A 19,436-nucleotide genomic window follows, 5' to 3' on the forward strand; every position below is an offset into this window, starting at 1 on the left:
GTGAAAGGTTAGACTATTCAATCGACGTGGTTTCAGCAGCCCACAGTACATGTTTGTGTTATTAACCACACACAATCTTTCAAGTTGATTCACCAGGTTATGTTTTCTTACAAATCAAATCAAATGTATTTATATAGCACTTCGTACATCAGCTGATATCTCAAAGTGCTGTACAGAAACCCAGCCTAAAACCCCAAACAGCAAGCAATGCAGGTGTAGAAGCACAGTGGCTAGGAAAAACTCCCTAGAAAGGCCAAAACCGAGGAAGAAACCTAGAGAGGAACCAGGCTATGAGGGGTGGCCAGTCCTCTTCTGGCTGTGCCGGGTGGAGATTATAACAGAACATGGCCAAGAAGTTCAAATGCTCATAAATAACCAGCATGGTTCAATAATAATAATCATAGTAGTTGTTGAGGGTGCAGCAAGTCAGCACCTCAGGAGTAAATGTCAGTTGGCTTTTCATAGCCGATCATTAAAAGTATCTCTACCACTATTGCTGTCTCTAGAGAGTTGAAAACAGCAGGTCTGGGACAGGTAGCACGTCCGGTGAACAGGTCAGGATTACATAGCCGCAGGCAGAACAGTTGAAACTGGAGCAGCAGCACGGCCAGGTGGACTGGGGACAGCAAGGAGTCATCATGCCAGGTAGCCCTGAGGCATGGTCCTAGGGCTTAGGTCCTCCGAGAGAGAGGAAGAAAGAGAGAAAGAGAGAATTAGAGAGAGCATACTTAAATTCACACAGGACACCGGATAAGACAGGAGAAGTACTCCAGATATAACAAACTGACCCTAGCCCCTTGACACATAAACTACTGCAGCATAAATACTGAAGGCTGAGACAGGAGGGGTCAGGAGACACTGTGGCCCCATCCGATGATACCCCCGGACAGGGCCAAACAGGAAGTATATAACCCCACACACTTTGCCAAAGCACAACCCAAGGGGGGGGCGCCGACCCAGACAGGAAGATCACATCAGTGACTCAACCCACTCAAGTGACGCACCCCTCCTAGGGACGGCATGAAAGAGCACCAGTAAGCCAGTGACTCAGCCCCTGTAATAGGGTTAGAGGCAGAGAATCCCAGGGGAAAGAGGGGAACCGGCCAGGCAGAGACAGCAAGGGCGGTTCGTTGCTCCAGAGCCTTTCCGTTCCCCTTCACACTCCTGGGCCAGACTACACTCAATCATATGACCCACTGAAGAGATGAGTCTTCAGTAAAGACTTAAAGGTTGAGACCGAGTCTGCGTCTCTCACATTGGTAGGCAGACCATTCCATAAAAATGGAGCTCTATAGGAGAAAGCCCTGCCTCCAGCTGTTTGTTTAGACATTCTAGGGACAATTAGGAGGCCTGCGTCTTGTGACCGTAGTGTACGTGTAGGTATGTACAGCAGGACCAAATCAGAGAGATAGGTAGGAGCAAGCCCATGTAATGCTTTGTAGGTTAGCAGTAAAACCTTGAAATCAGCCCTTGCCTTGACAGGAAGCCAGTGTAGGGAGGCTAGCACTGGAGTAATATGATCAAATCTCTTGGTTCTAGTCAGGATTCTAGCAGCCGTATTTAGCACTAACTGAAGTTTATTTAGTGCTGTATCCGGGTAGCCGGAAAGTAGAGCATTGCAGTAGTCTAACCTAGAAGTAACAAAGCATGGATTAATTTTCCTGCATCATTTTTGGACAGAAAGTTTCTGATTTTTGCAATGTTATGTAGATGAAAAAAAAGCTGTCCTTGAAACAGTCTTGATATGTTCGTCAAAAGAGAGATAGAGAGCTGTTTATTATGTTCAACATAGGAGGGACAAGCACAGGAAGCAGCTCTTTCAGTAGTTTAGTTGGAATAGGGTCCAGTATGCAGCTTGAAGGTTTAGAGGCCATGATTATTTTCATCATTGTGTCAAGAGATATAGTACTAAAACACTTGAGTGTCTCTCTTGATCCTAGGTCCCGGCAGAGATGTGCAAACTCAGGACAACTGTGCTTTGAAGGAATACGCAGATTTAAAGAGGAGTCCGTAATTTGCTTTCCAATAATCATGATCTTTTCCTCAAAGAAGTTTGTAAATTTATTACTGCTGAAGTGAAAGCCATCCTCACTTGGGGAATGCTGCTTTTTAGTTAGCTTTGCGACAGTATCAAAAATAAATTTCGGATTGTTCTTATTTTCCTCAATTAAGTTGGAAAAATAGGATGATCGAGCAGCAGTAAGGGCTCTTCGATACTGCACGGTACGGTCTTTCTAAGCTAGTCGGAAGACTTCCAACCCGCAGTATTAGACTTAAAACGAATCATCCTGCGATCATACACTGCCAGGGGGTAGGGCTACCGACATTAAGGCTAATCTGAAGACGGTGAAGGCTAAAGCTAAAACTGGCGAGTGTAGAGAGTATAGAGATATTGTTATCCACGTCGGCACCAACGATGTTAGGATGAAACAGTCAGAGGTCACCAAGCGCAACATAGCTTCAGCGTGTAAATCAGCTAGAAAGATGTGTCAGCATCGAGTAATTGTCCCTGGCCCCCTCCCAGTTAGGGGGAGTGATGAGCTCTACAGCAGAGTCTCACAACTCAATTGCTGGTTGAAAACTGTTTTCTGCCCCTCCCAAAATATAGAATTTGTAGATAATTGGCCCTCTTTCTGGGACTCACCCACAAACAGGACCAAGCCTGGCCTGCTGAGGAGTGACGGACTCCATCCTAGCTGGAGTGGTGCTCTCATCTTATCTACCAACATAGACAGGGCTCTAACTCCTCTAGCTCCACAATGAAATAGGGTGCAGGCCAGGCAGCAGGCTGTTAGCCAGCCTGCCAGCTTATTGGAGTCTGCCACTAGCACAGTCAGTGTAGTCAGCTCAGCTATCCCCATTCAGACCGTGTCTGTGCCTCAACCTAGGTTGGGCAAAACTAAACATGGCGGTGTTCTCCTTAGCAATCTCACTAGAATAAAGACCTCCTCCATTCCTGCCATTATTGAAAGAGATCGCGATACCTCACATCTCAAAATAGGGCTACTTAATGTTAGATCCCTCACTTAAAAGGCAGTTATAGTCAATTAACTAATCACTGATCATAATATTGATGCGATTGGCCAGACTGAAACATGGCTTAAGCCTGATGAATTTACTGTGTTAAATGAGGCCTCACCTCCTGGCTACACTAGTGACCATATCCCCCGCGCATCCTGCAAAGGCAGAGGTGTTGCTAACATTTACGATAACAAATTTCAATTTACAGAAGAAAAAAATGACGTTTTCGTCTTTTGAGCTTCTAGTCATGAAATCTATGCAGCCTACTCAATCACTTTTTATAGCTACTGTTTACAGGCCTCCTGGGCCATATACAGCGTTCCTATCGGACCTTGTAGTCATAGCAGATAATATTCTAATCTTTGGTGACTTTAATATTCACATGGAAAAGTCCACAGACCCACTCCAAAAGGCTTTCGGAGCCATCATCGACTCAGTGGGTTTTGTCCAACATGTCTCTGGACCTACTCACTGTCACAGTCATACTCTGGACCTAGTTTTGTCCCATGGAATAAATGTTGTGGATCTTAAATGTTTTTCCTCATAATCCTGGACTATCGGACCACCATTTTATTACGTTTGCAATTGCAACAAATAATCTGCTCAGACCCCAACCAAGGAGCATCAAAAGTCGTGCTATAAATTCACAGACAACACAAAAATGCCTTGATGTCCTTCCAGACTCCCTCTGCCTACCCGAGGACGTCAGAGGACAAAAATCAGTTAACCACCTAACTGAGGAACTCAATTTAACCTTGCGCAATACCCTAGATGCAGTTGCACCCCTAAAAACTAAAAACATTTCTCATAAGAAACTAGCTCCCTGGTGCACAGAAAATACCCGAGTTCTGAAACAAGCTTCCAGAAAATTAGAACGGAAATGGCGCCACACCAAACTGCGGGTAATGGAGTCGCCAATGACTAGGGGTTTCAATTTGTCAGAGCTAATGGTGGGAAGCTTCGGTGTCTCAAACCCCGTAACGGCAGGTGTAGAGACAAGAGAAGGCTCGGCCTCAGACTCCGACTCGCTGCTTAATGGGGAAAACCGGTTGAAAGTTTCTGTCGGCAGAATGAGCGACACCGGTTGAGCATTCCTACAGTATTTCCCTCCAGAAAACATGAGAAAGTTGTCCAGCTGCGGGGACCGTGCGAGGGGATTTATACTAACGTTACTATCTACTGGTGGCACAGACGCTGTTTCATCCTTTCCTACACTGAAATTACCCTTGCCTAACGATTGCGTCTGAAGCTGGGCTTGCAGCTATCCTCGCCGTAAGGCGATCGTTCTCCTGTATATTATGAGTACAGCGACTGCAATTAGAAGGCATCATGTTAATGTTACTACTTAGTTTACAGTGGTTTTAATGGATGGAGGAAACGTTGACAATTGCACATGCACACACGCACTTGGATTATTTATTCGATTATTTCTTGTGGTTGTTTTTGTAAAAAAAAAAAAATTAAAAAGAACACCCCAAAAATTACTCTATTTATATTATTTATTTGGAGGGATCTGGATAATCTTGCACCTTCATACCTGAAACAAACCATATGACATCAAAGCTGCGAGCTACTAGGAATGGACGCTAGTGCTTCTACACCTGCATTGCTTGCTGTTTGGGGTTTTAGGCTGGGTTTCTGTACAGCACTTTGAGATATCAGCTGATGTACGAAGGGCTATATAAATACATTTGATTTGATTTTGATTTGACGCTCCTAAAGACTATTATATACGCACCTCCATTATGATGCATCGTTCCAGAATATTTGGAAAAGCACCAACACAGAATATGAATCAAGAATTAACATAGCTATGGATCAAACCTAAAATACTGTTTTATCAACAAACTTCCATTGAAAGTAATTTTTAAAATAAAATCTTCTACATATGAATGCCTGAAATGGAAACTGTGAGTATTATTATTATTTGTATTCTTTACAATAAACAAGTTTAAGAATATTTATCCTCAAATTGTTGTCAACGTGGACTGGTTTTGCCTGTTAAAGCCATTCTAAAAATGTGCTTTAAAATGTTCAGAACTGCTCAAAGTTCACCCTCAGCCTTCCAAATCAAGATATTCATGTATTTAGTGTGAATTAAACTTGTTTGTAAACTCAAAATATTCTCTCTCTCCAATTTACAGATATCCATAGCATACAAGTCCAGGCTCCAAAGTGACAGAGGCCTAGAGGTCAAGTCTCTGGTGTCCATGGGTAACAGCGAAGCAACACCTCCATATTTTGGCTCAAAGGGCAAAGCTGCTCACAGGGCTACTGCTGACCTGTACCACCTCCCAAAGCCCCAAGCGGCTAAAGTCCTATATGAATCCATCCTGCTTGTTGACCCCATCAACCCCAATGAAATCAGGATGATCCTGAGGACGATTGGCTTCCCCCTGACAGAAAAGCAGCTGAACAACATAAAAAAGAAAGAAATTAAAAGATTGGACGAAATCAAAAAGAAAGAAATTAAAAGAAAGGAGCTGGAAAATAAATGGAGCCAGCTGCAGAGGCCTAAATGGATCCTCAAGCTCATCAAGCTGCGACAGGGGACAAAACTTGTCCATGGCAGGAGTGGACTGAAGACAACAGCCAGCCAGAGTGAAGGGGGCTCTGCCCGTACATCAGATAAGGCGGCTAGCAACAAGGGGCAAAAGAGAACAGCCAGCCAGATGGAAGGAGAAAGCAGCTGTACCTTAGAGGCATCTGGAAGGGGACGGAAAAGAGCAGCCAGCCAGATGGAACAAGTAGAACTCAACTCATCCAAACGCTTCTTCAATATACCTCCCAGCCAGAAGAAGTTGAGAGTCATTGATATTTACTCATATGTATTTGCACCCAGCCACATTGCCGATCACACATATGCACGCAAGAATAGTTCTTAACTTAAAGATTGCAACAATATAAAGTTGGTTAAAAAAATGTCACATAACAGTCATCAGTCAGTGTGTTTAGAATCACTATTCTTAGCAACAACAGCCAGAGAGAGCTGCCCAATGGACATGTTATGTAGTAATGTAACCATCCTAGAGCTGTACTGCTGATAAAATCTACTGAAAGCTTAAAAATATACAGTGCCTTGTGAAAGTATTCGGCCCCCTTGAACTTTGCGACCTTTTGCCACATTTCAGGCTTCAAACATAAAGATATAAAACTGTATTTTTTTGTGAAGAATCAACAACAAGTGGGACACAATCATGAAGTGGAACGACATTTATTGGATATTTCAAACTTTTTTAACAAATCAAAAACTGAAAGATTGGGCGTGCAAAATTATTCAGCCCCTTTACTTTCAGTGCAGCAAACTCTCTCCAGAAGTTCAGTGAGGATCTCTGAATGATCCAATGTTGACCTAAATGACTAATGATGATAAATAAATACAATCCACCTGTGTGTAATCAAGTCTCCGTATAAATGCACCTGCACTGTGATAGTCTCAGAGGTCCGTTAAAAGCACAGAGAGCATCATGAAGAACAAGGAACACACCAGGCAGGTCCGAGATACTGTTGTGAAGAATTTTAAAGCCGGATTTGGATACAAGATTTCCCAAGCTTTAAACATCCCAAGGAGCACTGTGCAAGCAATAATATTGAAATGGAAGGAGTATCAGACCACTGCAAATCTACCAAGACCTGGCTGTCCCTCTAAACTTTCAGCTCATACAAGGAGAAGACTGATCAGAGATGCAGCCAAGAGGCCCATGATCACTCTGGATGAACTGCAGAGATCTACAGCTGAGGTGGGAGACTCTGTCCATAGGACAACAATCAATCGTATATTGCACAAATCTGGCCTTTATGGAAGAGTGGCAAGAAGAAAGCCATTTCTTAAAGATATCCATAAAAAGTGTCGTTTAAAGTTTGCCACAAGCCACCTGGGAGACACACCAAACATGTGGAAGAAGGTGCTCTGGTCAGATGAAACCAAAATTGAACTTTTTGGCAACAATGCAAAACGTTATGTTTGGCGTAAAAGCAACACAGCTTATCACCCTGAACACACCATCCCCACTGTCAAACATGGTGGTGGCAGCATCATGGTTTGGGCCTGCTTTTCTTCAGCAGGGACAGGGAAGATGGTTAAAATTGATGGGAAGATGGATGGAGCCAAATACAGGACCATTCTGGAAGAAAACCTGATGGAGTCTGCAAAAGACCTGAGACTGGGACGGAGATTTGTCTTCCAACAAGACAATAATCCAAAACATAAAGCAAAATCTACAATGGAATGGTTCAAAAATAAACATATCCAGGTGTTAGAATGGCCAAGTCAAAGTCCAGACCTGAATCCAATCGAGAATCTGTGGAAAGAACTGAAAACTGCTGTTCACAAATGCTCTCCATCCAACCTCACTGAGCTTGAGCTGTTTTGCAAGGAGGAATGGGAAAAAAATTCAGTCTCTCGATGTGCAAAACTGATAGAGATATACCCCAAGCGACTTACAGCTGTAATCGCAGCAAAAGGTGGCGCTACAAAGTATTAACTTAAGGGGGCTGAATAATTTTGCGCGGCCAATTTTTCAGTTTTTGATTTGTTAAAAAAGTTTGAAATATCCAAGAAATGTCCACTTCATGATTGTGTCCCACTTGTTGTTGATTCTTCACACAAAAAATACAGTTTTATATCTTTATGTTTGAAGCCTGAAATGTGGCAAAAGGTCGCAAAGTTCAAGGGGGCCGAATACTTTCGCAAGGCACTGTATATGTATAATTTCTTAATACATACACATATACATGAGAACTTGCAGCCACATATTTAAATTTATACTACTATATATTAGGAGGAAAAAGTATTTCTCCCCAGCCACTAAATACTGTAGCTAGTCTCACTAGAGTCTCTAGACAGATGGGTTGCCTCCCATAATCTTACAATGTTCCAGCACAGTGCTGGTGCCCTAGCTAGGTCTGGGATTTCCAAAGACTACAAAATAGATATAACCTAGTTAAGTTGTTTTTGTGCTGTATAAACCATTAATCAACATGATTAATGGTTGAACGTTTTGGTAATCTTTTAGCCAGTGGAGGCTCAGAGGAGGAGGAAGGGGAGGACCGTCCTCCTGAGTGAACTTCATAAAAATTTTAATTGGAAAACATTTAAAAAGTTATCCTTTCTAGATAAGGCTATACTAAATATAATCACGTCACCAAATAACTGATTAAAACATACTATTTTGCAAAGAAGGTCTATAGTAGCCTCAACAGCACTCTGAGGGTAGCACCATGGTGTAGCTGGAGGACAGGCAGCTTCCATCCTCCTCTGGGAACATTGACTTCAATACAAAACATATAAGGCTCATGGTTCTCACCCTGTCCCATAGACTTACACAATTATGACAACATCCAGAGGACGTCCTCCAGCCTATCAGAGATCTTGCAGCATGAACTGACATGTTGTCCACCCAATCAAAAGATCAGAGAATTAATCTAGTACTGAAAGCATAAACTAAAGCTAGCTAGCACTGCAGTGTATAAAATGTGGTGAGTAGTTGACTCAAAGACAGAGAAAGACAATAGTTGAACAGTTAAATTAATTTCTTCCAAAGTGAAGGAGAAGCAAGAGAGAAATAGAGTCATTTTTTTTCTCCCCCTTTCAGTTTAACTGACTTAGCTAGCAAATGCAGCAAGCTAGTTTAGCCTACGGAAACACCCTGCTCAAACAGAGGGATGCTATGTTAGCTAGCTGGCTATGACTTTCCAACACAACACTGGAACTCTCCCAAGTCAAGGTAAGCTTTTGGCATTACAAGTTTATTGCCACCAGGGCCTACTGGTGTAACTGCTTACTGACTGTACACTAATGTTACTGCATGATTGTAGCGGGTTTACTAACGCGTTAGTTCTATTAGCTATGCTGACTATGAATTTAGCATAGCTAATATTGTGACAATGATGTAGGCTTTGTGTAGCGGTTCTCCTTGGGAAAGTTTTTTTCACCCGGGCACATACAGCTGATGTGTTGTGTGTTGAAGTCCACAAGTGAAGGGAAGTGAAGGAATACAACATGGCTGTTATGAGAGTGAACTGTGTTTACACGTGATCAGGGGTGTGTTCATTCTACCGATTCTGTTGAAAAACGTTTAAGCGGAAGCAAACGGAAACAAAACAGGGATAAACATAAACATTGTTTGCGGCTGTTGGACTAATGATTACACCCTATATCAGGCAAGAATGTGCAAGGCAGTATTGAATGTCACTGTCTGTTACCTCAAATTTGTCTCTCGACCTGTGTGCACCTACGTTGTAAACTTCAGTCATAAGCTAGGTTGTAGCAACCTCATGATGGGTATAGTGAAAATTTGAGTATCATGTAGTAGCCTAAACCTATCTGTAATGGTTTTCTTATGGTGAAGGAGAGTCGGACCAAAATGCAGCGTGTAGATTTCGACACTATCACTCTTACATTGAACTGGGTGAATGAAATGTGAATGAGAGTCATCCAATATGTTGTAATAGAAATAAGGCCATACTCATGAAAAAAATAATCCTCCTCCCTCATCTTAAACGACACTGAAAGCCACTGGTTTTAGCACTTGTAAAATAATGGTTTATGACAGTGTCATTGATGATTTGAATGCACAGAGGTGCTTATCAAGTTAACTTCAGTATGGCAAGGGCATCTGTTAGCCAACCCCGTGGGAGGAGTTCAGTTCAGCTGTTGACTGAAAAAGACACCGCTTATTGACGTCAATAAGTAGGTGATAGTACCTGAGAACCAATGAGGCTTGTGATATACCTGTAATTTAAATATATGGGCACAGCTTTATCTCCGAGAAATTGGACACTCCTTCATTCCATATCTAGTCTGCAGTCGAATATGGTCCTAAAGTCTTACACTAAATCAACAGCAAAAGATTAGCTTCTTTAATGCCGTCTATATGTGCGTAAAAGTGGATGTGCGTAAAAGTTGATTTGCGTAAAAGTAATCGGATCCCATTCCAAAAATCGAAAATGTCAACGCAACTGCAACTCCAACCGACCTAGACGGCTGTAAAGACAAAAACATATATATTTTAAGGACATGTGATGACACCTGACCGCATCCGAGAGTTTACCATTCCACCCCCGGGACAGGCGCGCCACGCACGATGTCCGCAAACTCCAAGGGACCGGGAAGGATGCTCGCTGGTCCACCGACGTCGCAATACAATTCCACTGTTGCCGCGCTCACATCTGTTTTCTGTCGAGCACTGAATCACGACGGTCCTCTCCCGGAGCATCAATACATGGCAAGAGAAGATTTTGTGGATCCAACGACACGTGCGGCATTGTCTCTTCCGCATTTACCCAAAATCACAACGCCATATGGCTTCCTCACCCTGGGAGAAAGCCCCTTCGTCCGAAGGAGGGAGTCATTAATTTTTAAAGATGACTTGACAGTCTTGCATGATCAACGGGACACAACGGGCCAGCACACCCTCGTCGACTAAAGAACAGACGACCCCTGTCAGATTTTTAAACGACCCCTGGCTCTAAGATAGCGCACTCCTTTTCGTTGCGCCTCACGTCAGTCAGAAAACTATCGAAATTCTGAGCATCTCTGTCTAGACACTGATCATCCCAGACCTCTGCCACTGTGTTCCCCGGGGAATGGACAAATAAAGCGACTATTCAATAAGCGCCTGGCTTCAGTTCGGGCAATGTACCGGTCAGAGACGCTCCATTTGTGCAGAGCGACAACATTTTGGGAACAGGGATCCAGGCATCAGACTCTTGATGTGCCACTTGGCGAAATTGGCACGGGGGATGCCCCCAATATTCAGTACATGTCGATTCGTCTTCGTGGCAAAATGTGAAGAATTGCACGAGATTAGTTCAAAAACAGCGAATCGTTTTCTCTGTTCCATGGCAAAATGTGTAAATAGTTGAAAATTTGCTTTAAAACTGCAACATTTTCTCTCAGACACATGACAAAACATATAGAGTAGCATGATAAAACTGCATATTTTTCTCTGCTCCATGGCAAAATGTGTTGAAATCCAGGTGAAAAAGTAGTTTTCCCCAACAATGTTTTTGGGGGGGCTTCCACTTTTACTGTGTTTTCAAAATACACCCATATATCCCTCAAAATACCGCTCAAGAGAGGCGTAATAAGTAGTCAAACTTTGCAGAATTGCAGGAAATTAGTTTTAAAGTCTCCCTTGATGTGCCATATGAGATATTAGGTCAAATTAAATAACAATGCTGATCTTTCAATCCACAACATTGTCTAGGTTTCCCATATAAATTTCACAAACATTTGAACACAATGTTCAGTATACTGTCCTACTATATGGCCTATTTTCCTTCTGTGCAAACTTATCCATGCCCTTGACTTGAAGAAATGAATGCATTAAAAATAAAAATGGTTTTACCACAATAAATATGACAGTTGAAATGAATCAACCAACAAGCAAGATAAAGGAAATGGAGTAAAATAAAGTTTAGTACCACATTTCAAAGCTACAATAGAAACAGTTATATATATTGTCTACTTCACTCAAGCACTTGATGTTACAAAGATCAAACACATACTTCACAGGCTTCAAGACACATTAGATAATGACTACATTACCTTATGATGGATGACAGGTTACAGTTTAAGGCTTATTCTTATACCCACCTGTGGGCTCTGATCTAAGGGAAAGGGTTACATTTGATCCTTGGGGAGAGAGAGATTAGTCAGAGATGATTGACTGAGAAAGAGAAAAGAAGGACAGTGACAGGAAGAAAGAACCCTAAACTACAGTATTGCTCATTTTGTCTAGGCTGCCCGGGATTAGAGGAGGGTTTAATGAAGTAATCTAAAGATATTTGATAATAGTGATAAAAGTGGGGATCAGATATACAGTGGGGCAAAAAAGTATTTAGTTAGCCACCAATTGTGCAAATTCTCCCACTTAAAAAGATGAGAGAGGCCTGTAATTTTCATCATAGGTACACTTAAACTATGACAGACAAAATTAGAAAAAAAATCCAGAAAATCACATTGTAGGATTTTTTATGAATTTATTTGCAAATTATGGTGGAAAATAAGTATTTGGTCAATAACAAAAGTTTATCTCAATACTTTGTTATATACCCTTTGTTGGCAATGACAGAGGTCAAATGTTTTTTGTAAGTCTTCACAAGGTTTTCACACACTGTTTCTGGTATTTTGGCCCATTCCTCAATGCAGATCTCCTCTAGAGCAGTGATGCTTTGGGGCTGTTGTTGGGCAACACAGACTTTCAACTCCCTCCAAAGGTTTTCTATGGGGTTGAGATCTGGAGACTGGCTAGGTCACTCCAGGACCTTGAAATGCTTCTTACAAAGCCACTCCTTCAAAGCCACTCCTCCTTCACTCCTCCTTCTTACAAAGCCACCCAGCCACGTTTCATCTTCAATACCCTTGCTGATGGAAGGAGGTTTTCACTCAAAATCTCACGATACATGGCCCCATTCATTCTTTCCTTTACACGGATCAGTCGTCCTGGTCCCTTTGCAGAAAAACAGCCCCAAAGCATGATGTTTCCACCCCCATGCTTTACAGTAGGTATGGTGTTCTTTGGATGCAACTCAGCATTCTTTGTCCTCCAAACACGACGAGTTGAGTTTTTACCAAAAAAGTTATATTTTGGTTTCATCTGACCATATGACATTCTCCCAATCTTCTTCTGGATCATCCAAATGCTCTCGCAAACTTCAGACAGGCCAGGACATGTACTGGCTTAAGCAGGGAGACACATCTGGCACTGCAGGATTTGAGTCCCTGGTGGCGTAGTGTGTTACTGATGGTAGGCTTTGTTACTTTGGTCCCAGCTCTCTGCAGGTCATTCACTAGGTCCCCCCGTGTGGTTCTGGGATTTTTGCTCACCATTCTTGTGATCATTTTGACCCCACGGGGTGAGATCTTGCATGGAGCCCCAGATTGAGGGAGATTATCAGTGGTCTTGTATGACTTCCATTTCCTAATAATTGCTCCCACAGTTGATTTCTTCAAACCAAGCTGCAAATTATGCAAATTACTATTGCAGATTCAGTCTTCCCAGCCTGGTGCAGGTCTACAATTTTGTTTCTGGTGTCCTTTGACAGCTCTTTGGTCTTGGCCATAGTGGAGTTTGGAGTGTGACTGTTTGAGGTTGTGGACAGGTGTCTTTTATACTGATAACAAGTTCAAACAGGTGCCATTAATACAGGTAACGAGTGGAGGACAGGGGAGCCTCTTAAAGAAGTAGTTAAAGGTCTGTGAGAGCCAGAAATCTTGCTTGTTTGTAGGTGACCAAATACTTATTTTCCACCATAATTTGCAAATAAATTCATTAAAAATCTTACAATGTGATTTTTTCTCTCATTTTGTCTGTCATAGGGGAAGTGTACCTATGATGAAAATTACAGGCCTCTCTCATCTTTTTAAGTGGGAGAACTTGCACAATTGGTGGCTGACTAAATGCTTTTTTGCCCTACTGTACATACACCCCACCACTGATAGGGACACACAGAACTAAAACAGCCACTAATACACGTATACCATATTTACTGATTCAAACCAAAAACAAGAGATGAAAATACATGTCGACAGGCTGATTTATGAGGTCTTACAGACAGTATTGATCTGTTCAACACTTCTCAACAGATGATTAACACTGTTGGCTTGAGACGCAAAAAACAATACCATTCTCCATGACTCTCAAACTCAAAAGGTTACCGTGAACACCAAACCAAAATATGGAACTTTATACACATCTACCTTAGAATTAATTTAGTCCTTTATACACATCAACCCCAGAATTAATTTAGTCCCCATAATTAATTTAGTCCTTTATACATATCTACCCCAGAATTCATTGAGTCCTTTATACACAACTACATCAGAATTAATTTAGTCCTTTATACACATCAACCCCAGAATTCATTTAGTCCTTTATACATATCTACCCCAGAATTAATTTAGTTCTTTATACATATCTACCCCAGAATTAATTTAGTCCTTTTGATGCGGTCAGTTATTGCAAAGTTATAGAGGATCTCAGTGTGAACCCTTTCTAAAAGTTCCCTGGTGACCTCTTAATTTTTATTTCAGGGTGTTTTCAGAGTAGCAGTTCAGACAAATCCATTCAGAAATCAAGAGCCAGTGTGTGTCCAGCTGTCCATCCACAATTTTCATAAAACTATCCTCTGTCAAGAGTCTGTCTTTCCAGCAGAAAATGGTTACCTGTCTTCAATTACTGTTGAATACAGGTAACTGACAAAATAAAGGAAACACCAACATAAAGTTGCTTAATAGGGCTTTGAGCCAGAACAGCTTCAATTTACCTTATCATAAAGTAGCATAAATTCTACAAGTGCGGCACCATTCTGCCCCGAGAAATTCCATCATTTGGTATTTTGTTGATGGTGGTGGAAAACGCACCAGAATATCCCATAAGTATTAAATTGGGTCGAGATCTGGTGACTGAGACAGCCATGGCATATGTGTATGATGTGTATGATGTAAACTCAGCTTAATGTTTTCACTATTTATCCATTATTTTACCAGGTAAGTTGACTGAGAACACATTCTCATTTGCAGCAACGACCTATAGACTAGTTACATGGGAGAGGAGGGGGATTATTGAGCCAATTGTAAACTGGGGATTATTAGGTGACCGTGATGGTTTGAGGGCCAGATTGGGAATCTAGCCAGGACACCGGGGTTAACACCCTACTCTTACAATAAGTGCCATGGGATCTTTAATGACCTCAGAGAGTCAGTTCACCTGTTTAACATCCCAGCCAAAAGACGGCACCCAACACAGGGTAGTGTCCCCAATCACTGCCCTGGGGCATTGGGATATTTTTTTAGACCAGAGGATAGAGTGCCTCCTACTGGCCCTCCAACACCACTTCTAGCAGCATCCAACACCACTTCCAGCAGCATCCATCCAGGAACTGACCAGGACCAACCCTGCTTAGCATCAGAAGTAAGCCAGCAGTGGTATGCAGGGTGGTATGCTGCTGGCAACAATAATGCATTAAATTGAATCTTATTAGACAGATTCATAGGCAATCGTACACTTCAGTGAAAATAATGAAACTGTCTATGGTGCCGAAGAAGTGGAATGCTTGACTTTATTTTAAGTGCATTTCTGTGAATTGCCCTTTAGGCAATAGAAAAGTAATCTATTGAGAAATAAACAACATCTGTATTATACAAAATAATAAGACCGTAATATGACTGTAAACGGACAAATCATATACACTGATGAGACATTAGACACACACACACCCACACACACATATCAAACAAGTCATTTTAACTCCAGAGTAGGCTCAGTTATTGTGGTTGGGGTCTGGGGATACATAATCACAAAGACTACAGTGGAAATTAATCAAATTATAAATCCCACTGGGTAAAATAAGTTAGAATGTAATTTCTATGTCATTTCAACCCCGAAAATGTATGTGATGATGTTGAGTCAACATGGAAAACTGATTGGATTTGTAAAAAAGTAATCAACGTAAGGGCATTTTGTATTTTTCTCACCCAACTCTTAACCTAAATCAAATGACATAGTGATATTTATTGTTTATTTCACGTTGAATTCACATTAGTTGACAACTCAACCAAATTTAAATCACAACTAGATGTTGAACTGACGTCTGTGCCCAGTGGGATACTGTGTACTCATAAAAGACATTAATTCAAAAAACAGTTACATAATGTGACCACCAGGTAGCAATATCCACAACCTCCTGTAAAGGTTTGTTTGTGAACCAAATATCATCAGTGTTGCATCCAAAACCTCCAACACGGAAATAAAACTGGAAAAACGTATACACAGAACATCACACACACACACTCTCAGAGCATGTAGCTTTCTATATGTCCTTAAAATCTAGATGTTCGAGTGCAGGAGGGCTGAAGTGAAGAAAGTTCTCCACATCCTCCTTCCTCGTCCTCTTCCTCATCTACCCCCCACCTCATTCATTCACCAGGCCTCTTCATTTGATTACTTGCTCCAGCACTTCAAATCAGTGGTTCCCATTATTTGCTTAAGTTTGCCTCCACCATTTCTTTATTCATGACCTTCCTCCCTCCTTCCCTTGGCTCGTCCCCTTAGCTCGTTGACTCGTTGTTCTTGCTCTCTCCCAGTAGCCAGTAGGTGGTCATTTTCCCCTTCCCCTTCATCTCCACGTCTCCTCTCAGCTCCAGCTGGAAGCAGTTGAACTCCTGCAGGACGTCACGTGTGGCCGCAGACACATGGATCTTCAATGCTGTGAGGGAGAAGGTGAGGAGAGCAATCATTAATTAGTCAATTAACTACCACAGAGATATGAAGACCAGCAGATCTGTGGAACTGATTTAAAACCCACATGTTGTATGACTACTCTGTGGCTTACCTTCACCATTGGACTCCAGTCGTGAAGAGGTGTTGACTGTGTCTCCAAACAGACAGTACCGTGGCATCTTCAGCCCCACCACTCCTGCACACACAGGGCCTGAATATAGAGTGGAGTGAATTGGTCAATCACACAACTGAAATTGGTATATCATCACTGAGTCTGCTAGTATGTGACCATCGCGTGCCGCTCACCGCTGTGGATGCCAATGCGTAGTTTGAGCTGCTGGTCAGGCCGGTGTTGGATTTTGAAGGTGCGTACAGCGTTGAGCAGAGCCAGGGCCATGCGGGCGATCTCTCGGCCGTGTAGCTTCCCGTTCCTCACCGGCAGGCCGGACACCACCATGTAGGCATCACCAATGGTCTCCACCTGGGGGCGCCACAGAAACAGCAGGGGCAGGGAAGTCAGTGTGTCCTAATGGCAGATCTCAGAGGCATCATCTCCTCTTTTCCTTTCCTTCATCTGCACATTGATGAGAAATATAATGTTACCTTGTAAACATCAAAGTTGTCAATGATGGCATCGAAACATGTGTAGAGGTCATTGAGCAGGGTCACAACCTAAAGAGGCAAACATTTTTTAGAGCAGAATAGGAATTGTTTGGTTTGACAATGGCCTCCCTTGTAAAGTCTATCTTTGTAACTTGTCACACCTGTGGGAGTAGTGTCACAATGTGATCGTGCTCTCTCACCTGCATAGGTGTGCTCTCAGCTGATATGGCTGTGAAGCCTACAATGTCACTGAAGTAGATGGTGACTGAATCAAAGGCCTCAGCCTGTACTGTCTCCCCTCTCTTTAGCTGCTCCGCCACTGAACTGCAGGTACAGACCGTAACATTACGCACTGTGTGTGTGTATCGCATTGACTCACTGTGTGTGTGTTTGTGTGTGTGTGTGTATAGCAGAGACTCACTGTGGTAGTATCTGGTAGAGCAGGGCCTCAGCCTTGCGTTTCTCTTCGTGGTAGGCCTGGGTTCTCTCCTCCACCAGCTCCTCCAGGTTGTTAGCATACTGCTCCATACGGGACAGCAGGTTATCCAGGATGTTAGTGCTGCACTCCCTACACACACACGCACACGCACACACAGACATATATATAATACCAGTGAAAAGTTTGGACACACCTACTCATTCAAGGGGTTTTCTTTATTTTTACTATTTTCTACATTGTAGAATAATAGCGAAGGCATCAAAACTATGAAATAACACATATGGAATCATCTAGTAACCAAAAAGGTGTTAAACATATCAAAATATATTTGAGATTTGAGATTCTTCAAAGTAGCCACCCTTTGCCTCAATGACAGCTTTGCACACTCTTGGCATTCTCTCAACAAGCTTCATGATATAGTCACCTGGAATGCAATTCAAGCAACAGGTGTGCCTTGTTAAAAGTTTTGGAATTTGTGGAATTTCTTTCCTTCTTAATGCAATTGAGCCAATCAGTTATGTTGTGACAAGGTAGGGGTGGTATACAGAAGATAGCCCTATTTGGTAAAAGACCAAGTCCATATTATGGCAAGAACAGCTCAAATAAGCAAAGAGAAACAACAGTCCATCATTACTTTAAGACATGAAGGTCAGTCAATCAGGAAAATTTCAAGAACTTTTAAAGTTTCTTGAAGTACAGTAGCAAAAACCATCAAGCACTATTACTGAAACTGACTCTCATGAGGACCGCCACAGGAAAAGAAGACCCAGAGTTACCTCTGCTGCAGAGGATAAGTTCATTAGAGTTAACTGCACCTCAGATATTGATTCCCAAATAAATGCTTCAGAGTTCACGTAACAGACACATCACAACATCAACTGTTCAGAGGAGACTGCGTGAATCAGGCCTTCATGGTCGAATTGCTGCAAAGAAACCACTACTAAAGGACACCAATAATAAGAAGAGACTTGCTTGGGCCAACAAACACGAGCAATGGTCATTAGACCGGTGGAAATCTGTCCTTTGGTCTGATGAGTCCAAATTTGAGATTGTTGGTTCCAACCGCAGTTTCTTTGTGAGATGCAGAGTAGGTGAACGGGTGATCTCTACATGTGTGGTTCCCACCGTGAAACATGGAGGAGGAGGTGTGATGGTGTGGGGGTGCTTTGCTGGTGACAGTGTAAGTGATTTATTTGGAATTCAAGGCACACTTAACCAGCATGGTCATCACAGCATTCTGCAGCGATATGCCATCCCATCTGGTTTGCGCTTTGTGGGACTATCATTTGTTTTTCAACAGTACAATGACCCAACACCTCCAGGCTGTGTAAGGGCTATTTGACCAAGAAGGAGAGTGATGGAGTGCTGCATCAGATGACCTGACCTCCACAATCACCTGACCTCAACCCAATTGAGATGGTTTGGGATGAGTTGGACCGCAGAGTGAAGGAAAAGCAGCCAACAAGTGCTCAGCATATGTGGGAACTCCTTCAAGACTGTTGGAAAAGCATTTTTCATGAAGCTAGTTGAGAGAATGCCAAAAGTGTGCAAAGCTGTCATCAAGGGAAAGGGTGCATACTTTGAAGAATATAAAATATATTCTGATTGGTTTAACACTTTTTTTTTACTACCTGATTCCATATGTGTTATTTCATAGTGTTGATGTCTTCACTATTCTTCTGCAATGTAGAAAATAGTACAAATAAAGAAAAACCCTTGAATGAGTAGGTGTGTCCAAACTTTTGACTGGTACTGTAGTCATACTCTTTTTTTGGAGTGGAGATGCACAGACATTAACGGAATCATGCAACACACTCTCACCACTTCCACCCCCCTACACCCACCTGTTCTGTTTGCGTAGCAGCAGTTTGATGTGGTTGAACTCGGGCCTCTCGGTAGGCTCCTCTGCCCAGCAGCGCTGCATGAGTTGGCCCAGCTCCTGGCTGTGGATCTGAGGGTTGACAGCAGGCCGCAGGCACGGCCACTCACCCAGAGCTACCCGGTCCATGATTTCTAGAGGAAGGGGGAGTGTACAAAACATTACGCTGTTTCCATGACATAGACTGACCAGGTGAATCCCTTATTGATGTCACTAGTTGAATCCACTTCAATCAGTGTAGAAGAAGAGGAGGAAACAGGTAAAAAAA

The 19,436-nt window shown here is 42.4% G+C and overlaps 1 protein-coding gene across 2 annotated transcripts in view; it reads right to left on the reverse strand.

Moving 5' to 3' along the window:
- Positions 1–15,069: 15,069 nt before the first annotated feature.
- npr1b (natriuretic peptide receptor 1b) overlaps positions 15,070–19,436 on the reverse strand; it is a 57,549-nt gene continuing 53,182 nt past the window's right edge. For both annotated transcript variants that reach the window (XM_024385701.2, XM_024385700.2), the window contains exons 16-22: positions 19,134–19,302; positions 17,272–17,418; positions 17,051–17,174; positions 16,851–16,919; positions 16,554–16,728; positions 16,360–16,458; positions 15,070–16,233 (exon numbers count right to left, since the gene is read on the reverse strand). In XM_024385701.2, the coding sequence (XP_024241469.1) occupies positions 16,076–16,233; positions 16,360–16,458; positions 16,554–16,728; positions 16,851–16,919; positions 17,051–17,174; positions 17,272–17,418; positions 19,134–19,302 (941 nt within the window). In that variant the 3' untranslated portion in view covers positions 15,070–16,075. The remainder of the gene's footprint in view (positions 16,234–16,359; positions 16,459–16,553; positions 16,729–16,850; positions 16,920–17,050; positions 17,175–17,271; positions 17,419–19,133; positions 19,303–19,436) is intronic.

This window comes from Oncorhynchus tshawytscha, linkage group LG23, assembly GCF_018296145.1.
Source record: "Oncorhynchus tshawytscha isolate Ot180627B linkage group LG23, Otsh_v2.0, whole genome shotgun sequence".
In the NCBI taxonomy this organism is placed as follows: Eukaryota; Metazoa; Chordata; class Actinopteri; order Salmoniformes; family Salmonidae; genus Oncorhynchus; species Oncorhynchus tshawytscha.